Here is a 21,793-nt window from a genome sequence, read left to right on the forward strand (position 1 = left end):
AAGAAGTAAACACTGTTGCCAACTTGCCAAGTTTAATTTTTTAATTTCATTACAATAGGGTAAGAAAAGCTCCTTGATAGTGTTTAGTTCCATATAAAAATTATTATACCTCAAAATGGTTAAAAAATCCCTTAAAATCCCTAAATCCGTTTTTTATCCCAGTCAGACCCGAAAAATCCCCCAGAAGGGATAAATCCCTCAAGTAAGAATAAGAACACGGAGAAGGGCACCATGTAGTGCACCACGGAAGCTCAAAACAATTACTTGCCCAACAACGTTCATGCATGGTATGGAATTTGAATAGTGAAATATGTGAAAATACAGGCGCCAGTTCCTGAGGAACTCTTTTGAATGTGTGAAGCATCGCGTTGTTTCGAAAGAAGTAAACACTGTTGCCAACTTGCCAAGTTTAATTTCATTACAATAGGGTAAGGAAAGCTCCTTGATAGTGTTTGGTTCCATTTTTTATTTTCATAAAATATTTATTTTTATTTTTCAACAAATATACAAATAATTTACAAATGTATATAAGTTGAAAATCAATCGTATCTCGTATCATAATCATGTAATTGTAATATATATATATAAAAAAAAATATTTGGAGTTTGGCCCTAAATTTAAAATAAAATAGGGCAAGAATACAAAATAGCCTAAAATAGGGTAAGAAATGGCAGCACAGTTTATTTAAATCATCTGACAACACTGTAGGTCTTTGTTCGACTTTTTTTTATTGTTAGTGGAGCGTGGAGCGAATTTTTAAAAAACGACTTGTTGGTTGTTAGCTTAATATTATTTTAATTTCTAAACCGGTGAAAGTTTTGAAAGTTAACGTTAAAACTTGTGGTTTTGTCTGACTATCCTCTAGTGAAGTTCAAAATCCAAAAAGTATGCGATAGATTGCTTTGAGGAAGTCAGGATCAAGAGTCAGGGCTTGGTCACAGTCTTGAAGCGCCGTAATATATTGACTACGCTTGATATAGACTTGAGCCCTGTTGCTGTATGAGATAGCTGTGGGATGAAGCTGGATACTTTGCGTATAGAAGTCGATCGCCTCCTGGTGTTTGCCTGATTTGTAGGAATTGTTACCTGGAATAAATCAGTGATAAAAAAACAGAAGATAAGATAAGAAAGAAGAGTGAGAGTTCTTTGTAAAATGTTATCTAGGTCTGAGGAAACGGTCATACTGACAATAAATGGTAATTATTTAGGAGCCAGGACAGTGAAAAAGAAAGTTCCTTTTTGTGTTTAACCTAACTCTATAATAACACTGGTCATTTTGTAAAAGTTCTTTTTACCTTCCTTCTTTTGTAATGGTAATTATTTAGGAGCCAGGACAGTGAAAAAGAAAGTTCCTTTTTGTGTTTAACCTAACTCTATAATAACACTGGTCATTTTGTGAAAGTTCTTTTTACATTCCTTATTTTGCGTTTAACCTAACCCTATAACACTGGTCACTGCTCATTTTTGGTAGCTGCTTTTTGTAGCAATCATTGTCGTGGCTTCTGAACTAGTACCATGTTGTATTTTTATTAAAATTAGGGGTTCACGAAATTTTTCTTCGTCTTGTGGTAATGTTTTAATTTCCATTTTGTACTCACCTTTAACTTGTATCTAATTCTGTACCAAATTTTTGTGTATTTCATGTAAATAAATGCTATAGCTTTGAGCTATGAAACTGTTAATAATAATAATTAAAATTAGGGGTTCACGAAATTTTTCTTCGTCTTGTGGTAATATTTTAATTTCCATTTTTTACTCACCTTTAACGCGCATAGCGTCCGCATAGCTGACTTTCTCTTCCTTCGTATAATATTGCCGCTCATCCTCCTTGTCCACTCCGTTCAAACACTTCTCGAGTTCATTTCTTCTTATACGTCCCTTTTCCCTTTCGATTGCCACGTCCATTTTCTTCATTTCCACTTCCGGGTCGAATTTGTCCCATGCTTCGTAGTCGCAACTTTTGATTCGTGAGGAATTTTTGAGCTTTGTGTTCGTATTCAGAATGTTGTGACCGCGGACTGACATGTCGGTGGAATCCGATGGGTCCCGACCGTTTGTTTGAGGCTCTGTGGAAGAAAATGAGGGATTTTAATTTTTGACCAGTTTCGTTTTATTTACTGTCCGTCAGTCGTAAAATATGCGATTTTCAAGCCGTTCTTTCTATCCCTTCCGTTAATGCTGGAACTTCTTAATTTCGCAGGCAAGTATAGCTTAACATATGGTCCAAATTTCATGACAATAGGTGGAAAATGAACGGAGTTAACATAGGGGTAAAAATGCATCGAAATGTTACGTGTAATATACACACTGGCGTGCTGCCGTGCGCCTAGGTTCCCTACTAACTTATCAGTCTATCACTTACCCTTCACCATGGCCTGACTTTCCTTGTTCTTCATCTGACTGCACCAATCATTCAGCTCGTTCCTAATAGCCCTAGCTTGATCTGGATCTAACCCATCCAATTTATCCACCGGTCTAGGATCCGCTTTCACCAGTTTATGATTCCGGTTGACTTGTCTTAGTTTACCTACTAACTTATCAGTCTATCACTTACCCTTCACCATGGCCTGACTTTCCTTGTTCTTCATCTGACTGCACCAATCATTCAGCTCGTCCCTAATAGCCCTAGCTTGATCTGGATCCAACCCATCCAATTTATCCACCGGTCTAGGATCCGCTTTCACCAGTTTATGATTCCGGTTGACTTGTCTTAGTTTCTCTCTGGCTTTCTCGAGTAGATCTGGAAAATACCCTAGCTCTCCGGAGTCCAGGATTTTGATGATCTTTTCCAGCTCTTTCTCCGTGTCTCTGGTGTTACCTAGGCGGTCGATGTGCTCATAGGAGATGTTTTCTATGGGGATGTTAAACCGTGATGTCAGCATAATTTGTAGGAGAGTTGTATTTGAAAATGATCACCACTCTTACGAACTTACGAAAGAACGAACACAACACCACACCACGAATACAAAAAGAAAATGCTTGTAGTTGCAGAGCCTCCGAGTTACTTTGTTCTTGGTAGTAATCGTAGTCCCAGAGTGGGTTCTTTGCTATGAAAAAAAAAATTCAGGTCGCTGTTTAATATCAAGTTTGTATTTTATAAACGAAAATCTTCAACAGTATAAATTCCTAGGTGAAACGAATACAAAAATCAATGTACTTAGAACAAGCTTGCAAGATTCTACACTTGTCTTGTTTATCTTTGGAAATGCGTTGTCAAGGTAACCGAATCTTGAATGACTTCCTTAAAGGAGTCTGGAGGAATAAAAACACGCGGGAAATGCTTCATTGATTTTTTTTCTGTCTGTTATGCTGCCTTGTAAGCTCGCAGTCCCGGGTTCTATTCCCGTCCGGAGCGAACTTTTTTAACAGATAAGGCTCGTGCCTCGGACCGACTAGCTTCCTCCTACCCTGTCCTCCTTTTCCCTTTGATTTCGGAACGATAAGAACTTCGTTGTTACAGTTCCCTCACTTCCCACTAGGGGGGACATCGCCACTTCCTATCCATTTCTTGTTCGTGGACCTTCAAACTTTAGATCTTTTCAATTTTTATCGCCGTTTTTCATAACTATGTTTGTTGTTATGTCCTCAGATTGTAGAAGAGTTGAACAACCAGAAGAAAGAACTACAGACGGCCATGTCGTTGCTTCATATGGAAGAACTGAAATGCCGGAAGCGAGTGCTGAGAAGACTGGGGTATGCCACGGAGGCAGATGTGATAGAAATGAAAGGCAGAGTCGCCTGTGAACTTAGCAAGTAAGTGAATTGACTATTAAAGAGGCAAATCAATTTTGTTTGATAGACGTTTGGTATGTATTACCTATATGCTAGTTGGGGGGATAGTCTAGCTGGGGGACTTTAAACTGGGAGTATACCAGCCTGAATTTCCCTTGCTAAAGAAAAAAAAATACTAAGCAACGGTTGAGACTGGGGTATGCCACGGAGGCAGATGTGATAGAAATGAAAGGCAGAGTCGCCTGTGAACTTAGCAAGTAAGTGAATTGACTATTAAAAAGGCAAATCAATTTTGTTTGATAGAGGTTTGGTATGTATTACCTATATGCTAGTTGGGAGGATAGTCTAGCTGGGGGACTTTAAAACTGGGAGTATACCAGCATGAATTTCCCTTGCTAAAGAAAAAAAAAATACTAAGCAACGGTTGAGTGCGAAGGACATCCACTCGTAAAATTTGTAGCCAAAATCAAATGTCAGCCCAAAGCAATCACCCTAGTTAGGGCTGATTGAGGGGCTGACGAAAAATGCCGACCCCGTCTGTACACGGGGAAAGGCGAAGAAAAAGAAGAAGAGGAGAGGTTTGGTATGTATTAGTATTACCCTATGTGCTACCCTACTCACATCCACCTCACTCAGGCTGGGATGACCACTAAGTCCGTAACTTAAGATCAGTAAAAAATGTCTTGCATATATTAATTTTTCAGTGGTGACGAGTTACTAATGACGGAGCTGATATTCAATGGTGTTTTCAATGATCTTACGGTAGCCCAGTGCTGCGCTCTGCTGTCTTGTTTTGTTTGTGATGAGAAAAGTAACGAAACCCCCGCCCAGGTACAAATCATGGCTGGACCTTTGAGGAAAATGCAGGTGAGTATGCAGTGCAAGAATTCGACTGTGCCTTATGTGTAAGTAAGTAGGTACTCTGGCTAAAGCATTTTTTCGAAGAGGAAATTGAGAGATTTACAGGGATTTTTGTAGGTTGTCTGGGATTTGTTATTTCCTTTTCGTATTTGGCCAGCCAGGACCACGGAAAATTACAAAGTATCAACTCATTTTATTACTTTCTATTTTTTCTTATTTTTCTCTTCTCAGTATTCTTTCATCCTCTCTCCATGTTTTTTTTTTTTTTTTCCTCTCTTCTGTACAGGAGGCTCCTGTTTTCTTCTTCTCCTTCTCTTTGTACCCTGGGAATGTTTTCACCTTCTGCCTGAATTCTCGCTTGGTCCAATATTTATTATTAGTCTTAAGGACACTGATCTAATGTTGTATCATGTTGCCCGCATTTCAGGAGCTAGCACGACATATCGCTCGTATCAGCATAGAATCCAAGTTAGATTTGGATGAAGACAGCTATGTAAACCAGTTCAAGCCCTCTCTCATGGATGTAGTACATGCATGGTGTGAGGGGGCCTCATTCCTCAAAGTGTGCAGTATTACCGATATTTTCGAAGGTACGTCGAAATTTTATTATTTGTTTTAAGCCCGGTACTTAAGTAGAAACACACTGCCATCACGTCACGTCACTTCATGGGGAGTCAGAAAGATGTACAGTATTGTAGCTATCTCGTTATGTGAAAACTTTGAACTACATCTTTCTAACTCCCCATGAGCTCACGTGACGTGATGGTACACTCGCTACATGTCTACGCATTAGGTCTTTCGATAAATCGTTGCGTGCATACGTGGCGATATTTGCTCGAATTTTATTCGAGATATTTTGTTGGTCCTCGGACAAATTGTTTGAAATTGGAATTTTATAAACAAATCTCAAACATCTGTCTCGTTTCTAGGTAGCATAATTCGATGTATGAGGCGCCTGGAAGAGGTTTTGCGACAACTTGTTCAAGCTTCAAGGAATATTGGAAATACTTTGCTTGAAGAGAAGTTTAACGAAGCCATCAAAACCGTCAAGAGGGACATTGTATTTGCTGCCAGTTTGTATTTGTAGAGGTAATTGTTTTAGAGCGAAATACTTTGCTTGAAGAGAAGTTTAACGAAGCCATCAAAACCGTCAAGAGGGACATTGTATTTGCTGCCAGTTTGTATTTGTAGAGCTAATTGTTTTAGTTTAGAGTATTTACCTACTGAGTTACTGATACAGTTACGATTTATTCAGTTGCTCTGTCGAACGAGTCCAATTTCTCGCAAGTTTCGTACGAAAGGGAAAAGACGTTTTTGGGTCCTTGTTAAGACTTTTTTTATATCATTTATTTATCAGTTGCTCTGTCGAACGAGTCCAATTTCTCGCAAGTTTCGTACGAAAGGGAAAAGACGTTTTTGGGTCCTTGTTAAGACTTTTTTTTATATCATTTATTTTACTCTGTTGAAAGAAAAGAGAAAGAAAGAGGAAAAGGGATAGTTTCTGTACAAAATAATGAAATTCTTTGCTATCACAATTATAAACTGACATTGTTAAAAAAATGTATTTCTCTTCTCATTCCTTTAGGTAGGTACAACAATAATAATGAAATTCTTTGCTATCACAATTATAAACTGACATTGTTAAAAAAATGTATTTCTCTTCTCATTCCTTTAGGTAGGTACAACAGTTCTTTGAAATATAAAGTTTCCATATTCCAAGACACATTCATTCAATTCAATTCCATTTGTTCACTAAGTGAAAACTGCCAAGTAATAACAGATTTGCTTGGGACTTGGGACCAAATTTAAGACATTCCTTCTCTCTATAACTTTTTATGCCATGATGACATTGAATCATGCTCCCCAGTTTTTCAAGGGCTGTATTCCTGAAAATAACTTTGCACCCCATTTTGCAATATTTTGATGTCACAGCAACTATGAAAAAGGTCATACAATGTTTTTAAAGGGTTTCCTTCTTCAAATATTAATAATGAATTTTGCAACGGAGTGAATTTCTTCAGGGAATGCATGCCGGGCAACCGTCTTGACCACTGTGCTACAAATATCTTGGTAGGCACAGTTTCACTTGTGACTAAATGTCTTCTACAATCCAGCATGGCATTCATTTCAAAATGTAATCCTTGGGGAAATCATTAATTTTAGGAAACTCATCTACTTCCTTATCAGAATATGAAGCCAGAGTTCTTGGTACAGGTCTTAGTTGTCGTATTTGTGAGGAGACATTCTTCAACAAGTCCTCTGGAACCTCTTGGTCTGGGAAAATGTGAAGCCTTGCCATGAGTCTAAACTTGATAAGAGATCTGGGTAATTCCCATCTTACAGCTTTCTTCATGACCTGGAATGAAAATGAGCACAAATCAAGCTGTAAGTAGGTATCTCTTAAAACTTGTACCTCCATCCACTTCTGGCAGGGAATTACAAGGGAGTACCTGCTGGCTTTCCTCCATAGGGATTACAATAGCAATTCAGTGAGAAACATATTAGTCTGATTGGATAGATTCATAATTATAAGCTTAACCTATCCCTTGGGGGAGTAGCCCCAACACCTAAGCCTCTTTTTGTGTATGGAGTTAAGCTGGTGTTCTAATTGAATAAGTTTTAGCCTGGCAACTTACTAGGGTGGCAATTCAGTGAGAAACATATTAGTCTGATTGGATAGATTCATAATTATAAGCTTAACCTATCCCTTGGGGGAGTAGCCCCAACACCTCTTTTTGTGTAAGGAGTTAAGCTGGTGGACTAATTGAATAAGTTTTAGCCTGGCAACTTACTAGGGTATACAAGGGCGCGTACACAAGATGAAGATTCCCCGAGAGGCAGACATTGCCTCCTACTATCATATTCGACAGCAACTGGATTTGTTGGCCAAAGAGTTTCAGTCGTTCATTAACAATCCCCAGTACTTGATACCTTTCCTACAAGGAGGTCGACTTGTCAAGGTAAGCCATCTTACGACTTGTCCCATATGATGTGAGGCATGCTACCACACAGACCACTTGAGTCTAATGTAGCAGTTGTTTCATTGCTACGAAATAAAAACGGCGGTGAAACACTCACTAACATACTTGGAAAAATTTAACCAGCCCAGTTGGCTTGGAAGGCATTGCGTCTACCTTGTTAGCGCTAGGTCCCGGGTTCGATTTCCGCCCGGGGCGAACTTTATCCTAAATATTGGCTGGCTTTTTTTTCCTATGTAGGTATCCTGTTTATTTTTTCTCTTCGATTTCTGTACTATAAGACATCCGTTGTTACAGTTCCCTCTATTGAACTTTTTACTTTGCTTAGGCTACAGGAAGGAAAGTATTTCTCTTTATGATATAAACAGATAACCAACATTACTTATTATTTCTTTCTCAGATCAAAACGGAAGAGGCGGAATTCGAGTGGGGCATCGTGGTCAACTTCAAGAAGCGCAACCCCAAAGAGGAGCGCACGCGAAATCCGGCCAAGGAGTCTCCCTCGCTGGTCGTGGACGTGCTACTTCTGCTCCACAAGGATTCGACGGAGGGTAAAATGATTCCGCCGATGGGTCCCGACCGTTTGTTTGAGGCTCTGTGGAAGAAAATGAGGGATTTTAATTTTTGACCAGTTTCGTTTTATTTACTGTCCGTCAGTCGTAAAATATGCGATTTTCAAGCCGTTCTTTCTATCCCTTCCGTTAATGCTGGAACTTCTTAATTTCGCAGGCAAGTATAGCTTAACATATGGTCCAAATTTCATGACAATAGGTGGAAAATGAACGGAGTTAACATAGGGGTAAAAATGCATCGAAATGTTACGTGTAATATACACACTGGCGTGCTGCCGTGCGCCTAGGTTCCCTACTAACTTATCAGTCTATCACTTACCCTTCACCATGGCCTGACTTTCCTTGTTCTTCATCTGACTGCACCAATCATTCAGCTCGTTCCTAATAGCCCTAGCTTGATCTGGATCTAACCCATCCAATTTATCCACCGGTCTAGGATCCGCTTTCACCAGTTTATGATTCCGGTTGACTTGTCTTAGTTTATCTCTGGCTTTCTCGAGTAGATCTGGAAAATACCCTAGCTCTCCGGAGTCCAGGATTTTGATGATCTTTTCCAGCTCTTTCTCCGTCTCTCTGGTGTTACCTAGGCGGTCGATGTGCTCATACGAGATGTTTTCTATGGGGATGTTAAACTGTGATGTCAGCATAATTTGTAGGAGGGTTGTTTTTGAAAATGATCACCACTCTTACGAACTTACGAAAGAACGAACACCACACCACACCACGAATACAAAAAGAAAATGCTTGTAGTTGCAGAGCCTCCGAGTTACTTTGTTCTTCGTAGTAATCGTAGTCCCAGAGTGGGTTCTTTGCTATGAAAAAAAACCAGGTCGCTGTTTAATATTAAGTTTGTATTTTATAAACGGTTGGAACAAAGACCTAAAGAAAACTTTGTGTGGCTATAGTTCCAAAGAGGTAAGCAGTAAAGCTGAATTTAGGTTCAAATTTACATTTTTTGTCACCACCCAAGCAGTGTGTACCAAGTATGAACACCATTTTTTCTCAACGCCATTGATCCACCAGGTATTTAAACTGGTGATCATTTATATACCATTTGGATTGAACTAGAAAACCCAAAATAACCTGAATTACCCCATGTGCAGTCGACTTCAAAGGTGTTGAAAACACCACCTTGGTTTCATTATGCTCTTACCTTCACCCTCTCATATGCGGACATTACTTCTGCGTTAAATTAGAAATTCAGAACAAGATACCCTTTTAAACTAGCAAATTAGCATTTCATTAGAAATTATTCACTTTAGGTTCTCCCTTCTCCAGAAACTATTTACTATTAATTTAATTTGGAAATTTAAAGTTTGAAGAAAGTGATGTGAAGTTGAAGTCCGATTGTGTTTTCGTTTTCAAAACGACGGCTGTGAAGTTAGTGCTCTGTTCACGGAACCAGCAACTTTCAAAGCTCTTTGTGTACGATACACATTTTTTTTTCTTTTGACCATGTTCTGAGGTGTGGCACAGGCGCACAGGGCTCAATCAACAGAACTTTGAGAACCACTTGTACTGGATATTGTTTCCATTTTCATCGCCATCTTCACGTGTTGATTTTTGTTTCCTCATTTTTGAAGATTTTTGGAACTGTGGCCTGTAGCAGAAACAATTTTTCATCGCCATCTTCACGTGTTGATTTTTGTTTCCTCATTTTTGAAGATTTTTGGAACTGTGGCCTGTAGCAGAAACAAAAGTTTGAAATAATTTTTTTGTGTGCTTGTGAAGTGAAATCTAATCTAATCTAATATCTCATAAGACCATTTTCTCTTGAAGAAGAAAGGGTACTGAACGTATTAAATCCTTTTGAATTCTATATGGATGCATCTGCACAGATTGACATATTAAAGCAAGTTCGAAATAATACTGAAGACTTTCATCAATATGCCAGAGATTTGAAACTTTGGGAAACTGAAATGAAAAGGAAAGACAGAGAACTGAGTGAACAATCAAGTGTGAAAGTAAGATGAACTACCTATTTTTTGTATTATGATTATTTTTATTTTCTTGTCCACAAACGTATTTAATAATGAAAAAATAAATAAATAATACCTAACTAGTCTCTTTTTTTTTTTTTTTAGAGTACTGTAACCTAGTACCTACCTATCACTAAAAATACATTGGATTTTTTTTAGTTCGACATTTACTCACCACATCAAATTTTTCCCAAGAAGAATAGTCAAATGAAGATATACGCTGAGGCTTTTCACTGGTTGTATTTGATTCCTCCTTCTTGGTCTTCTTCCTAATGGGAGGAACATCCTGTGGGATATTAATAAATAGGTGATTATTGTTTCCTTGATAATGATGAAGACAACATTCTTGGTCTTCTTCCTAATGGGAGGAACATCCTGTGGGATATTAATAAATAGGTGATTATTGTTTCCTTGATAATGATGAAGACAACCTTTCTTTCCCCGGGATTGCTATCCCTACACACGTAGCACTGGTCCTAAGGCCTAACCAACTTTTAAAACTATCACCTTATCAAAATCAATTTTCATATTTTTATTTTATTTTATTTTATTTTTTTCAACTATAGAATTAGGTTTTGTAGAGGTTTCAACAATTACTTCACTGGTTGTCTCAGATGAGTTAGACTTGTCTACCTGTTGTATAAAACTCTGGTTTTGTTGACGGACAGGCTCAGATTCTTCAACAACTAGATTTTGGGAATCTTGGATTTCATCTAGAGTTGGTTCTTTAGGATTTTCAATTTCATTCGCACTTGTTTCTTCACCGTTTTTATCAGATGAATTTTCAATTCGAGCAGTAGGGTCAACTTTTTCAACCACTTCTTGAATACCAATATTAACTTCCGAATTTAATTTTAATCCAGAAGCACGTATTTCTTCAACAGAAAATTCAGTATTTAAATTTAATTCATTAATTTGTTGGTTTATTTTATCTATCTGAATTTCTCCAGTGGATTTGTTTATTTGCTCCTGTACTATGGATTTTTCAAGTTCACCTGTGTTTAGAGATTCAGGTGATTTTACATCAGAGTGGGAGGAAGTAGTATTATTCAATGTTATATGGGATTCGTTGATTGTTTGGTTCGATGAATTCAAAGATTCAGAATCTATACCTTCATATGATTTTTCCAAGTTCGGATTGTTCGTTTCTAGAATTCGAGATTGAACACAATGATGCGAAAGGAGAGGGGGTATTTATTCAGACAGGGAGAGAGAAAACCAGGAAGACGGTTGATATTAATGAAATATTCTTTTATCAATGCAGGCAACGGGCAAAAATGTTGCAAAATACTTGGACCGGGACCCCACACGTGGGTTCTCCCGTGATTGTGATAAGAGACGAGAAGGTTCGATAAAGGGCTCCTTCCTCCTACATCAGCAGGAGGGGGTAGAAATTTTCATCTTTTCAAAGATCTAAAACTGTGTCCACACATAGTCGAAGCCGTCGATCGATGTCAACTAAAACCGACAACATAGATTCACTTCGTCGATCGACGTCAACGGAAACCGACAACATAGATTCACTTCGTCGATCGATGTCAACTGAAACCGACAACATAGATTCACTTCGTCGACCGACGGCGTCGACTATGTGCGGACACAGTTTCAGAGGCCTGCCTAGTTACCATGAGGGTAGCGCACCTCACTTGTAAGCGCTAGGTAGCGAGTTCGATTCCCGCACGGAGCGAACAAGTAAAGTTCGTTCCTGGAACGACTGGCTTTCTCCTATCCCCTCCTACTTTAATCTTCGATTTATCCTAAAAGCTCTAGAAATGCAAGGGTTTAATTTTTCGACGGAAGATCAGGGGGAAAAAGGCCAGTAATAACTAAACATGCGTATAATAATAATTATAAAAATAGTCATAAAAAAGATAAACACGACTAGAGAGAAATCGAAGCGAATTACGTTCTAACTATAAAAATTCGGTGTGAACATCACGCGACTTTTTTATTAGATTACCGAACTACGTTCAGACAGACTGAGGAACATCAAGAAAAATTGTTCCAAATTTCAAAAAATAATAATACGCTAAATAGAACTCCGATATCGTTTACGACTTTACGGGATAATCGCAAACAATCGAAAAAGATCGCAAATAAGAGCATACCACTTTACTGAAAACCACGTTTCGGCTCAAGAAACCTCAAAAAACGGATACGAGTATTTCAACCGATTTCTCGATTTTGAAATGATCAACTCATTCCAAGACATAGGTATGAGTGCTTTTCTGTAAGGGATCCCTATATTAAACATATGTAATGTAATGGGAAGTAAAAAGGGATTCTTACGAGGTGGGAAGAGGGAAGACATGTGGCTGCCAGGTGATATTACGAAGGCTATACTCAGTCCTGTATGCTCAGTTGCTGGGATATTTGATCTAAACACTAATCCTGAGTATTTTCTATTTTCTAAGCTTTGATACCCAAGTCCTAGTTAGTGCCAGGTGATATTACGAAGGCTATACTCAGTCCTGTATGCTCAGTTGCTGGGATATTTGATCTAAACACTAATCCTGAGTATTTTCTAAGCTTTGATACCCAAGTCCTAGTTATTAATTCAATATTGAAGTTGTCATAATTCGTACTTCATATTAGAGGACTGAAAATAAAATCCTGATCTGGTTTTCAGATACTACTAAGCCAAAGGGTTTTAATTCCAGCTAGGGGGGTTTAATTTTCAGACTTTCAAGGTTAATACATTAACCTTGCAATTTTGCAACCAAAAATTGCAATTTTGCAAGTAGATAACTAAAAAGCTAAAAACATGTTTCCAATAAAAAATAATAGGATTAATTCAATATTGAAGTTGTCATAATTCGTACTTCATATTAGAGGACTGAAAATAAAATCCTGATCTGGTTTTCAGATACTACTAATCCAAAGGGTTTTAAAATTCCAGCTAGGGGGGTTTAATTTTCAGACTTTCAAGGTTAATACATTAACCTTGCAATTTTGCAAGTAAATAACTAAAAAGCTAAAAACATGTTTCCAATAAAAAATAATAATACATATTTTCCAATTTGCCTCTGATTAGAAAAAGTCTATCAAATGATCAAAGATCAATTGGCAAGAGATAAGTTGATGTCCATGGGAACAGCATAGGGTATGTAAACACATGCCAATCAAATATTCTTTTGTTTATATGTTATATCACTGGACAAGCATGATCCACAGATTATGTATCAGTTGGCAAGTAGATAACTAAAAAGCTAAAAACATGTTTCCAATAAAAAATAATAATACATATTTTCCAATTTGCCTCTGATTAGAAAAAGTCTATCAAATGATCAAAGATCAATTGGCAAGAGATAAGTTGATGTCCATGGGAACAGCATAGGGTATGTAAACACATGCCAATCAAATATTCTTTTGTTTATATGTTATATCACTGGACAAGCATGATCCACAGATTATGTATCAGTTGCTGATTGCATGCTCACAGCCTTTTGTTCCAAACTCTTTTTCTACGTTGCAACTAAAGTTTTGTTACATACCTAATCATGGACAAAAGTTCTTTATCAAAACCTACAGTGGTGAACTTGGGAAAGAAATAGTTGCTTTCTATTGCTTGAATCATCAGATCGTTCTGAAAAACATGATAGCATGTTGGGACCTAATTTAGTGGATTAGAATACTTTTGAAGAGCCAATAAAAAACAAAGTTGTTGATCATGGTACCTACATGGCACAAACTTCTTATTTTTTCAAGCCAACTCTTGAATTTGAATCCACCCTCAAAAATTAACCCAAGACCTTGGATGAAAATAAGAGCAATATAATCTTAATAAGATTCAAGATATTGATCTCTGTGGAAGTGCTTGAATCTCAAGGAATAACCCATGTAGAATCAAAACCTGGCGATCCTAGCATGAGAATTCTGGTCAATTTTTGGCCAGATTTTAACATTCTTACAGTTCATGTTTTGTTGTGTTGAAGTTGAACATAATAACAGCACCAACAACAGTAATAGTATCATGTAAGCTAGATATGACTTAGCCCCAGCTTAAATTTCCAGCACAAACCCCTCATTTCCAGCATAATGCACTTTATGATCAAGTCTAATCAACACAGATATGGAACTCAATGATTCACCCACACTTTACTGCCTCTCTTCTGTGGGTGTAGGAATGCATCTGGTAAAAATACCCATGCCCATTTAAATATAAAAATGGCACATAGCCAATCCTGATATTTACTGATCAAGACGAGTTAAAAGAACATGATTAGTAAGCAAATGAAACCAAGTTCCATATTTCCAGGAAAACTAGAAGTAGTCCATTACTTACATTACTAGTAGAAACTAATATAAATCAGAATAGCTTACCAAATAAAGAAATAAAACAGGGAGCTCCCAACCACCTGGTGAATCAAGTTATTCAGTTTACATGCAATAAACGACTACCAATTAACATAATCGTGTATTTAGGAATAAACCACAGGAATGGTCAGTGGAAATATTGGGTGAGATGTACATAATCAGAATTTTTGAATTCAAGTTCAAATTCTCCAGTGAAACATGAAAAACACAAAAAACTTGAAAACTTCTCCAAAATCCTGCATATGACGTCAAATGTTTACATTTTTGTATAGACGAGAAGTTAGCGCATAGATGTTATAAAAATTTTCTATAGACGTGAAGTTAGCGCACAGAAATAATCATACATGTCATCATATTTGTGAACATAGCAATGCGAACTACAGTATGTTCAAGAAGTGGCGCAACCTCTTTCGCCCCCTGAATTTCTTTATTGGGCATCATAATAAAATCTGTTCATTGCAAGACATTTTTTTTTTTCAATCCTACCCTATGCTTTGCATGTCTAGAGTCAGCACCACTTTTATTATTATTATTTCATCAAAATCAACCCACCTACCAGATGGTCTACCTATGGAAGTCCATCTCACATATGTTCCAAATATGATATCTCCTGCCCACTTAAACCACATTACACCATCAATGACACCTTTAACCTTCATTCAGTTGATAGTAAATCTTGGCTTGACCAAATTTAAAGGTGTATATTTGTTATCACCTACCATTTTAATAATCTATTTTTTGTGGGCACTTGATTTATTTTGGGAGGAACGACTTGGCGGGGTCTTTTTTATGCCACGAAGTGGTATTTTTTGGGGGTTTAAGAATTACTTCTGTTGATAAAACTAAAAATACCTGCCTTGGAGGTGCACTGGTCCAGACCTTGGACTGTGGTAATCAGCAGGGTGTGGGTTCAATCCTAGCTGAGGTATGGAATGTTATGCTCAACATTGTTTGAGAATTTGACCACAATAATGGTAGTAGATGGTATTTTTGGGGGGATCTCATAACTTTTTGCAGAAACTTAGCATAATATGACGTATGAGCGTAGCGCAACGAAGTACAAAGACAATGGGCATAGTAACATCATTTGGTAAGGTTTGGTGAGTTTGGGTTATTTCTGAGTGAAAAACACCATAATAACATCATTATGTAAGTTTTAGTAAGTTCGGGTCATTTCCTAGTGAAAATACCGTAATAACATCATGGGATAAGTTTTGGTAAGTTCCGAACATTTCCGAGTGATAAGTTCGGGTGGTTTCCGAGTGAGAAAACACCATAATAACATCATTATGTAAGTTTTAGTAAGTTTGGGTTATTCCCGAGTTAAAAATGCCATAGTAACATCATTGGGTAAGTTTTAGTAAGTTCTCCGAGTGAAAAATACCGTAATAACATCATTGGGTAAGTTTTGGTAAGTTCCAATCATTTCCGAGTGAAAAATTAAATTAAATAATATATAATAACATCATTAGGTATGTTTTGGTAAGTTCTGATCATTTCCGAGTGAAATACATCATAGTAGGTAACATAATTGGTTAACTTTCATGTAGCTGGTCCTAACCAACTTTGGATATTAAATCACCTCATCAGCTAAAACCCGGCATTTTAGGAGAAAAACAGAACAGGCCAAATACGCTGAAGCATTCAGTCAGCATTCAAAACATTTTACTGAGTTGGTGCAAAGTCACCCGGGCAGGTGCAAAGTCACCTCAGATGACGGTACTTGTAAATCTGTCCAAGGACAGGTATCAGTACAACTTTCTCCACTTTTCTCTATCTTGTGCATCCTCTCTTAACTCTGCATATGATTTGCCCTTCAGGATATCCGATAACATACCAAATTTTCTTCTACCTCTACCTCTTTTTCCTTCGATTTTGTCTTCCATGATTCTTCTTTGTATGCAGTTTACCAAATTTAAAGGTGTATATTTGTTATCACCTACCATTTTAATAATAATAAAAAAAAAAGGTACATTAGTTAGTTTTAAATGTTTTAATGTATCCTCCAGATGATATTGGACACTGAAGTATATAAGACAGTAAATACCATGCTGGGAGGCAAGCAAATATGTATCATATTTTGTTCATGAAAAATCAACTTGGTGTTTCTAATGTGGAATATGATTCAAATTCAAATGATAAGGGGAAGACCGTGGCCAGTGGTAATCAGGAGAATGTAGAATAGAATATAAATTGTCTATGCTGCTCAAATGAGAGTAAAAAGTCCTTTCACCCCAACAGTCTAAACAAGGTCTTGTGTATTTTATACGTTCGTAGTTTGGAATCACTACTAAGGGAGATAAATTACATTTTTTCCCCCTAAGAATATATCACAAAAACAAAATTGGCCTAGGGGGTAGGTAAGGTACAGTGGTAAATATTACACACTGACTGTACATGTTCTCTTCACCACTTGGCGGTAGAAAACACCTTACATTAGCTCATCTCTTATAGCTGTTCTTACCTTTGATCTCTGGTGAGGTGGTATGGATTGTGAAGGAACTACAGAATAAATAGATGAGTCATATGAAGGTACCCAGCTAAGATCAGGAGGAGGGAAGGATTTGGTAACACTCTGTTTGCCAGTCACACTTGGATGTTTTGCAGAGCTCAATTTTGTACTTATATTGGACTTTTCCTTGAGAGTTTTTGAATCAGCCAATGAATTTTTCTTTGAACTTTTCTGAAATGGGGGGAAAAAAGGAGTAAAGTAAAAATTGCTCTTTCACTTTCCCTGGGTAAACTATTTTCTTTTGAACTCTCCACAGTAGGTACCTATGAATACAGCCCATATTTTTTCAAGAAATCTTGTGCCTAAGGAGTGTGGTAGTGCTTTAGCCAATAAGTCAGATCTCAAGAGCTATAGGTAAGTGTAAGTACTCAATACTGAGAGCATTTTTTCAATGTGACATTAGACTTACATCCACTTTAACAGGACTAAGAGGAATGTTGAGTTTTCTATTCAATTCAGTCAGCTCAATTTCAGCCTGCTTATTGTTGGGTTCTAGTGCCAGCACTTTATTTTTTTTTTGTGAACTTACCTTCAAATACAAGTATAAATTTTCTTCACTATATTTCAGTGTCCTCCAATGTAATTCAAACTGAGAACATGTCTTGGGTGCACTAGGGATAACTGTTTTGACATCACATACTTTGCTGCTTTCACTGGGAACTTTAACATTCACAATGTCTTGCTTTTGACTTTTTTCATCATTACCCGATAGTTTCTTATAAGGATTAGCGTTCTGTAACTCATTCCAGGCACTCTCTAGCATCTCTAATTTCTTTCTTCGTTCTTCACCATCACTTGCAGGGTCAGGTTCCTTCAGATTTTCTTGTTTAGTAACACTAACAGATTCTTCTTTTTCGTCATCATCAATGATCTGTATCATTCTAGTTTTCTCTTCTATTACACTTGTTGAGGGAGATGCTATTGGTTGACTGAGTTCAGTATTTTCAGGATTAATGTTGATTTTAATCAGAGGTTTCTACAGGGGAAAGAAAGAAATAAGACAGTAAATACCATGCTGGGAGGCAAGCAAATATGTATCATATTTTGTTCATGAAAAATCAACTTGGTGTTTCTAATGTAGAATATGATTCAAATTCAAATGATAAGGGGAAGACCGTGGCCAGTGGTAATCAGGAAAATGTAGAATAGAATATAAATTGTCTATCCTGCTCAAATGAGAGTAAAAAGTCCTTTCACCCCAACAATCTAAACAAGGTCTTGTGTATTTTATGCGTTCGTAGTTTGGAATCACTACTAAGGGAGATAAATTACATTTTTTTCCCCCTAAGAATAAATTACAAAAACAAAATTGGCCTAGGGGGTAGGTAAGGTACAGTGGTAAATATTACACACTGACTGTACGTGTTCTCTTCACCACTTGGAGGTAGAAAACACCTTCCATTAGCTCATGTCTTATAGCTGTTCTTACCTTTGATCTCTGGTGAGGTGGTATGGATTGTGAAGGAACTACAGAATAAATAGATGAGTCATATGAAGGTACCCAGCTAAGATCAGGAGGAGGGAAGGATTTGGTAACACTCTGTTTGCCAGTCACACTTGGCTGTTTTGCAGAGCTCAATTTTGTACTTATATTGGACTTTTCCGTGAGAGTTTTTGAATCAGTCAATGAATTTTTCTTTGAACTTTTCTGAAATGGAGGAAAAAAAGGAGTAAAGTAAAAATTGCTCTTTCACTTTCCATGGGTAAACTATTTTCTTTTGAACTCTTCACAGTAGGTACCTATGAATACAGGCCATATTTTTTCAAGAAATCTTGTGCCTAAGGAGTGTGGTAGTGCTTTAGCGCTTTAGCCAAAAAGTCAGACCTCAAGAGCTATAGGTAAGTGTAAGTACTCAATACTGAGAGCATTTTTTCAATGTGACATTAGACTTACATCCACTTTAATAGGACTAAGAGGAATGTTGAGTTTTCTATTCAATTCAGCCAGCTCAATTTCAGCCTGCTTATTGTTGGGTTCTAGTGCCAGCACTTTGAGGATATCCTTTCTTGCATCTTCAAAGTGATTCAAGGAACGTCTAGCAGCTGCTCTCCGCTGGTATGCTTTCACATAGGTGTTGTCCAATTTCAGTGAAGCAGTACAATCTGCCTCAGCTGACACATAGCTGGAAGAAAGAAGAAAAGTTAATTTAAGAATTACTTCTGTTAATAAAACTAAAAATACCTGCCTTGGAGGTGCACTGGTCCATACCTTGGACTGTGGTAATCAGCAGGGTGTGGGTTCAATCCTAGCTGAGGCATGGAATGTTATCCTCAACATTGTTTGAGAATTTGACCACAATAATGGTAGTAGCCTACTGCTGGGTTAAAAGGACTCCTAATAAATAAGCACTAGCTAAAAAATTGATGCCTATTTTTGGGAATTAATATTTTATTCCAGCTAGAGGTTTAAATTAAAGCACACTAGATACAGAAGAAACTAACTTTTTCATTTTCAAGAAGCAAAGGGCACGGTTAGCAAAGAACACTGCATCATGAGGGTAGGTTTGGATGGCAACATTGTACTTTTCAATAGCTTCACCCCATTTTCCTTCCTTGACTAGTTTGTTGCCTTGTTCCTTGCTGTAGACAGCTGAGGCAATTCTATCAAGATCTTCTTCTTCAACATCTGACTCTTCATCTTCATCGGAGTCTTGTTTGTCCAATTCTTCACATGCTTTGTCCTGGAAGAAAAATTGTAATTATTGTATTGTCTTTTTTTTCTACAAGATTGTTTTTCTATCTTTTTTTTTTATTTTCTACCAGAGTGACTTTTCTATGATATCCTGTCTTTCCCTACTTCTCGAGTTCATTTCTTCTTATACGTCCCTTTTCCCTTTCGATTGCCACGTCCATTTTCTTCATTTCCACTTCCGGGTCGAATTTGTCCCATTACTAGGGTAGGATCTATTTCATGTAGTTGCCAGGCAAGAGTCCATGATACTCCTCCCGGATAGCCTGTGTGGTGAAAGTAAGCTCTTTTCTTCCACTCGTAACCAGGTAACGCTATGTGTCTGCTGTTCATTACTATGACATGGTCACCACAATCATCTGAAACATAGAGAGTACAATATGGTTTTGATTAGCTTTTTTATATATATAATAGAGTGGAATGATTGTATCTCCTGGGTGATTAAATAAGCTTTTAGAAGATCTCTCATTTACTGCCAAAACTATCTTAAGTTCTGTAATAAAACCTGATTACCTTCTTTTTTTTTACTTACTCAATGGATGGTAAATAGGTTTGTGCTGTCCTTGTAAATGTTTGGAGATGACTTTGGCTGATTCTATTGGATTTTGCCATTTAGCATCATAAATATGCCAAATTCTTGCAAATGTATTCCATTGCTGTAAATAAAAAAAGAGTATCAAGTATTTATATTTACTGTAATAGGTACAACAGACAACGTATATGGGACACAAGTATTGGATTAAAGGCCAATGAAATTGAAGTTCACCTGTATGCTTGGAACAAAAGTGACCTAAAGAAAACTTTGTGTGGCTATAGTTCCAAAGAGGTAAGCAGTAAAGCTGAATTTAGGTTCAAATTTACATTTGTCACCACCCAAGCAGTGTGTACCAAGTATGAACACCTTTTTTTCTCAACGCCATTGATCCACCAGGTATTTAAACTGGTGATCATTTACCATTTGGATTGAACTAGAAAACCCAAAATAACCTAAATTACCCCATGTGCAGTCGACTTCAAAGGTGGTTTAACACCACCTTGGTTTCATTATGCTCTTACCTTCACCCTCTCATATGCGGACATTACTTCTGCGTTAAATTAGTAATTCAGAACAAGATAATTATCCTTTTAAACTAGCAAATTAGCATTTCATTAGAAATTGTTTTATTATTCACTTTAGGTTCTCCAGAATCTCCAGAAACTATTAATAAATTTTAATTTGGAAATTTAAAGTTTAGAGAAAGTGATGTGAAGTCCGATTGTGTTTTCGTTTTCAAAACGACGGCTGTGAAGTTAGTGCTCTGTTCACGGAACCAGCAACTTTTAAAGCTCTTTGTGTACGATACACATTTTTTTTTCTTTTGACCATGTTCTGAGGTGTGACACAGGGCTCAATCAACAAAACTTTGAGAACCACTTGTACTGGATATTGTTTCCATTTTCATCGCCATCTTCACGTGTTGATTTTTGTTTCCTCATTTTTGAAGATTTTTGGAACTGTGGCCTGTAGCAGAAACAAAAGTTTGTTAATTTTTTTGTGTGCTTGTGAAGTGAAATCTAATCTATTCTGATATCTAATATCTCATAAGACCATTTTCTATTTTCTCTTGCAGAAGAAAGGGTACTGAACGTCTTAAATCCTTTTGAATTCTATATGGATGCATCTGCACAGATTGACATATTAAAGCAAGTTCGAAATAATACTGAAGACTTTCATCAATATGCCAGAGATTTGAAACTTTGGGAAACTGAAATGAAAAGGAAAGACAGAGAACTGAGTGAACAATCAAGTGTGAAAGTAAGATGAACTACCTATTTTTTGTATTATGATTATTTTTATTTTCTTGTTACAAGCATAAAATAGGCAACAAGTCTATCTATCAAAGTGGACAAGTACACATCTAACTTTATGTCCTGGGAAAGAAATGTTGTCTTCATCATTATCAAGGAAACAATAATCACCTATTTATTAATATCCCACAGGATGTTCCTCCCATTAGGAAGAAGACCAAGAAGGAGGAATCAAATACAACCAGTGAAAAGCCTCAGCGTATATCTTCATTTGACTATTCTTCTTGGGAAAAATTTGATGTGGTGAGTAAATGTGGAGCTAAAAAAAATCCAATGTATTTTTAGTGATAGGTAGGTACTAGGTT

The 21,793-nt window shown here is 37.1% G+C and overlaps 3 protein-coding genes and 1 long non-coding RNA gene across 4 annotated transcripts in view; 2 read left to right on the forward strand and 2 right to left on the reverse strand.

Annotated features, from left to right (window-relative positions):
* The window catches only part of LOC103512446 (exosome RNA helicase MTR4), a 24,175-nt gene extending 17,435 nt beyond the window's left edge, over positions 1-6,740 (forward strand). Inside the window, exons 11-17 of the mRNA XM_026825911.1 lie at positions 3,590-3,753; positions 4,437-4,599; positions 5,021-5,183; positions 5,523-5,682; positions 5,787-5,848; positions 5,951-6,178; positions 6,269-6,740. Of these exons, the coding sequence (XP_026681712.1) occupies positions 3,590-3,753; positions 4,437-4,599; positions 5,021-5,183; positions 5,523-5,680 (648 nt within the window). The 3' untranslated portion in view covers positions 5,681-5,682; positions 5,787-5,848; positions 5,951-6,178; positions 6,269-6,740. The remainder of the gene's footprint in view (positions 1-3,589; positions 3,754-4,436; positions 4,600-5,020; positions 5,184-5,522; positions 5,683-5,786; positions 5,849-5,950; positions 6,179-6,268) is intronic.
* LOC103512279 (39S ribosomal protein L13, mitochondrial) lies at positions 6,454-20,854 on the reverse strand. The gene is made up of 4 exons (XM_008477037.2): positions 20,697-20,854; positions 20,173-20,296; positions 19,845-19,999; positions 6,454-6,949 (listed from the first exon to the last, which is right to left on the reverse strand). Exons 1-4 carry the CDS (start codon positions 20,718-20,720, stop codon positions 6,716-6,718), a joined length of 537 nt encoding a protein of 178 aa, XP_008475259.1. The 5' UTR covers positions 20,721-20,854; the 3' UTR covers positions 6,454-6,715.
* LOC113468702 lies at positions 16,993-17,460 on the reverse strand. Its single transcript, XR_003392361.1, has 2 exons — positions 17,361-17,460; positions 16,993-17,122 (listed from the first exon to the last, which is right to left on the reverse strand). It is a non-coding gene; the product is annotated as an uncharacterized LOC113468702 (long non-coding RNA).
* Positions 20,855-20,958: 104 nt separating the features above from the next.
* LOC113468699 (RNA polymerase II-associated protein 3-like) lies at positions 20,959-21,774 on the forward strand. The gene is made up of 2 exons (XM_026825807.1): positions 20,959-21,435; positions 21,621-21,774. The coding sequence occupies exons 1-2, from the start codon at positions 21,292-21,294 to the stop codon at positions 21,771-21,773; spliced, it is 297 nt and encodes a 98-aa protein (XP_026681608.1). The 5' UTR covers positions 20,959-21,291; the 3' UTR covers position 21,774.
* The last annotated feature ends 19 nt before the right edge of the window (positions 21,775-21,793 follow it).

The sequence above is a fragment of the Diaphorina citri genome, unplaced genomic scaffold (genome assembly GCF_000475195.1).
Source record: "Diaphorina citri unplaced genomic scaffold, Diaci psyllid genome assembly version 1.1 scaffold36, whole genome shotgun sequence".
NCBI classification, from domain to species: Eukaryota; Metazoa; Arthropoda; class Insecta; order Hemiptera; family Psyllidae; genus Diaphorina; species Diaphorina citri.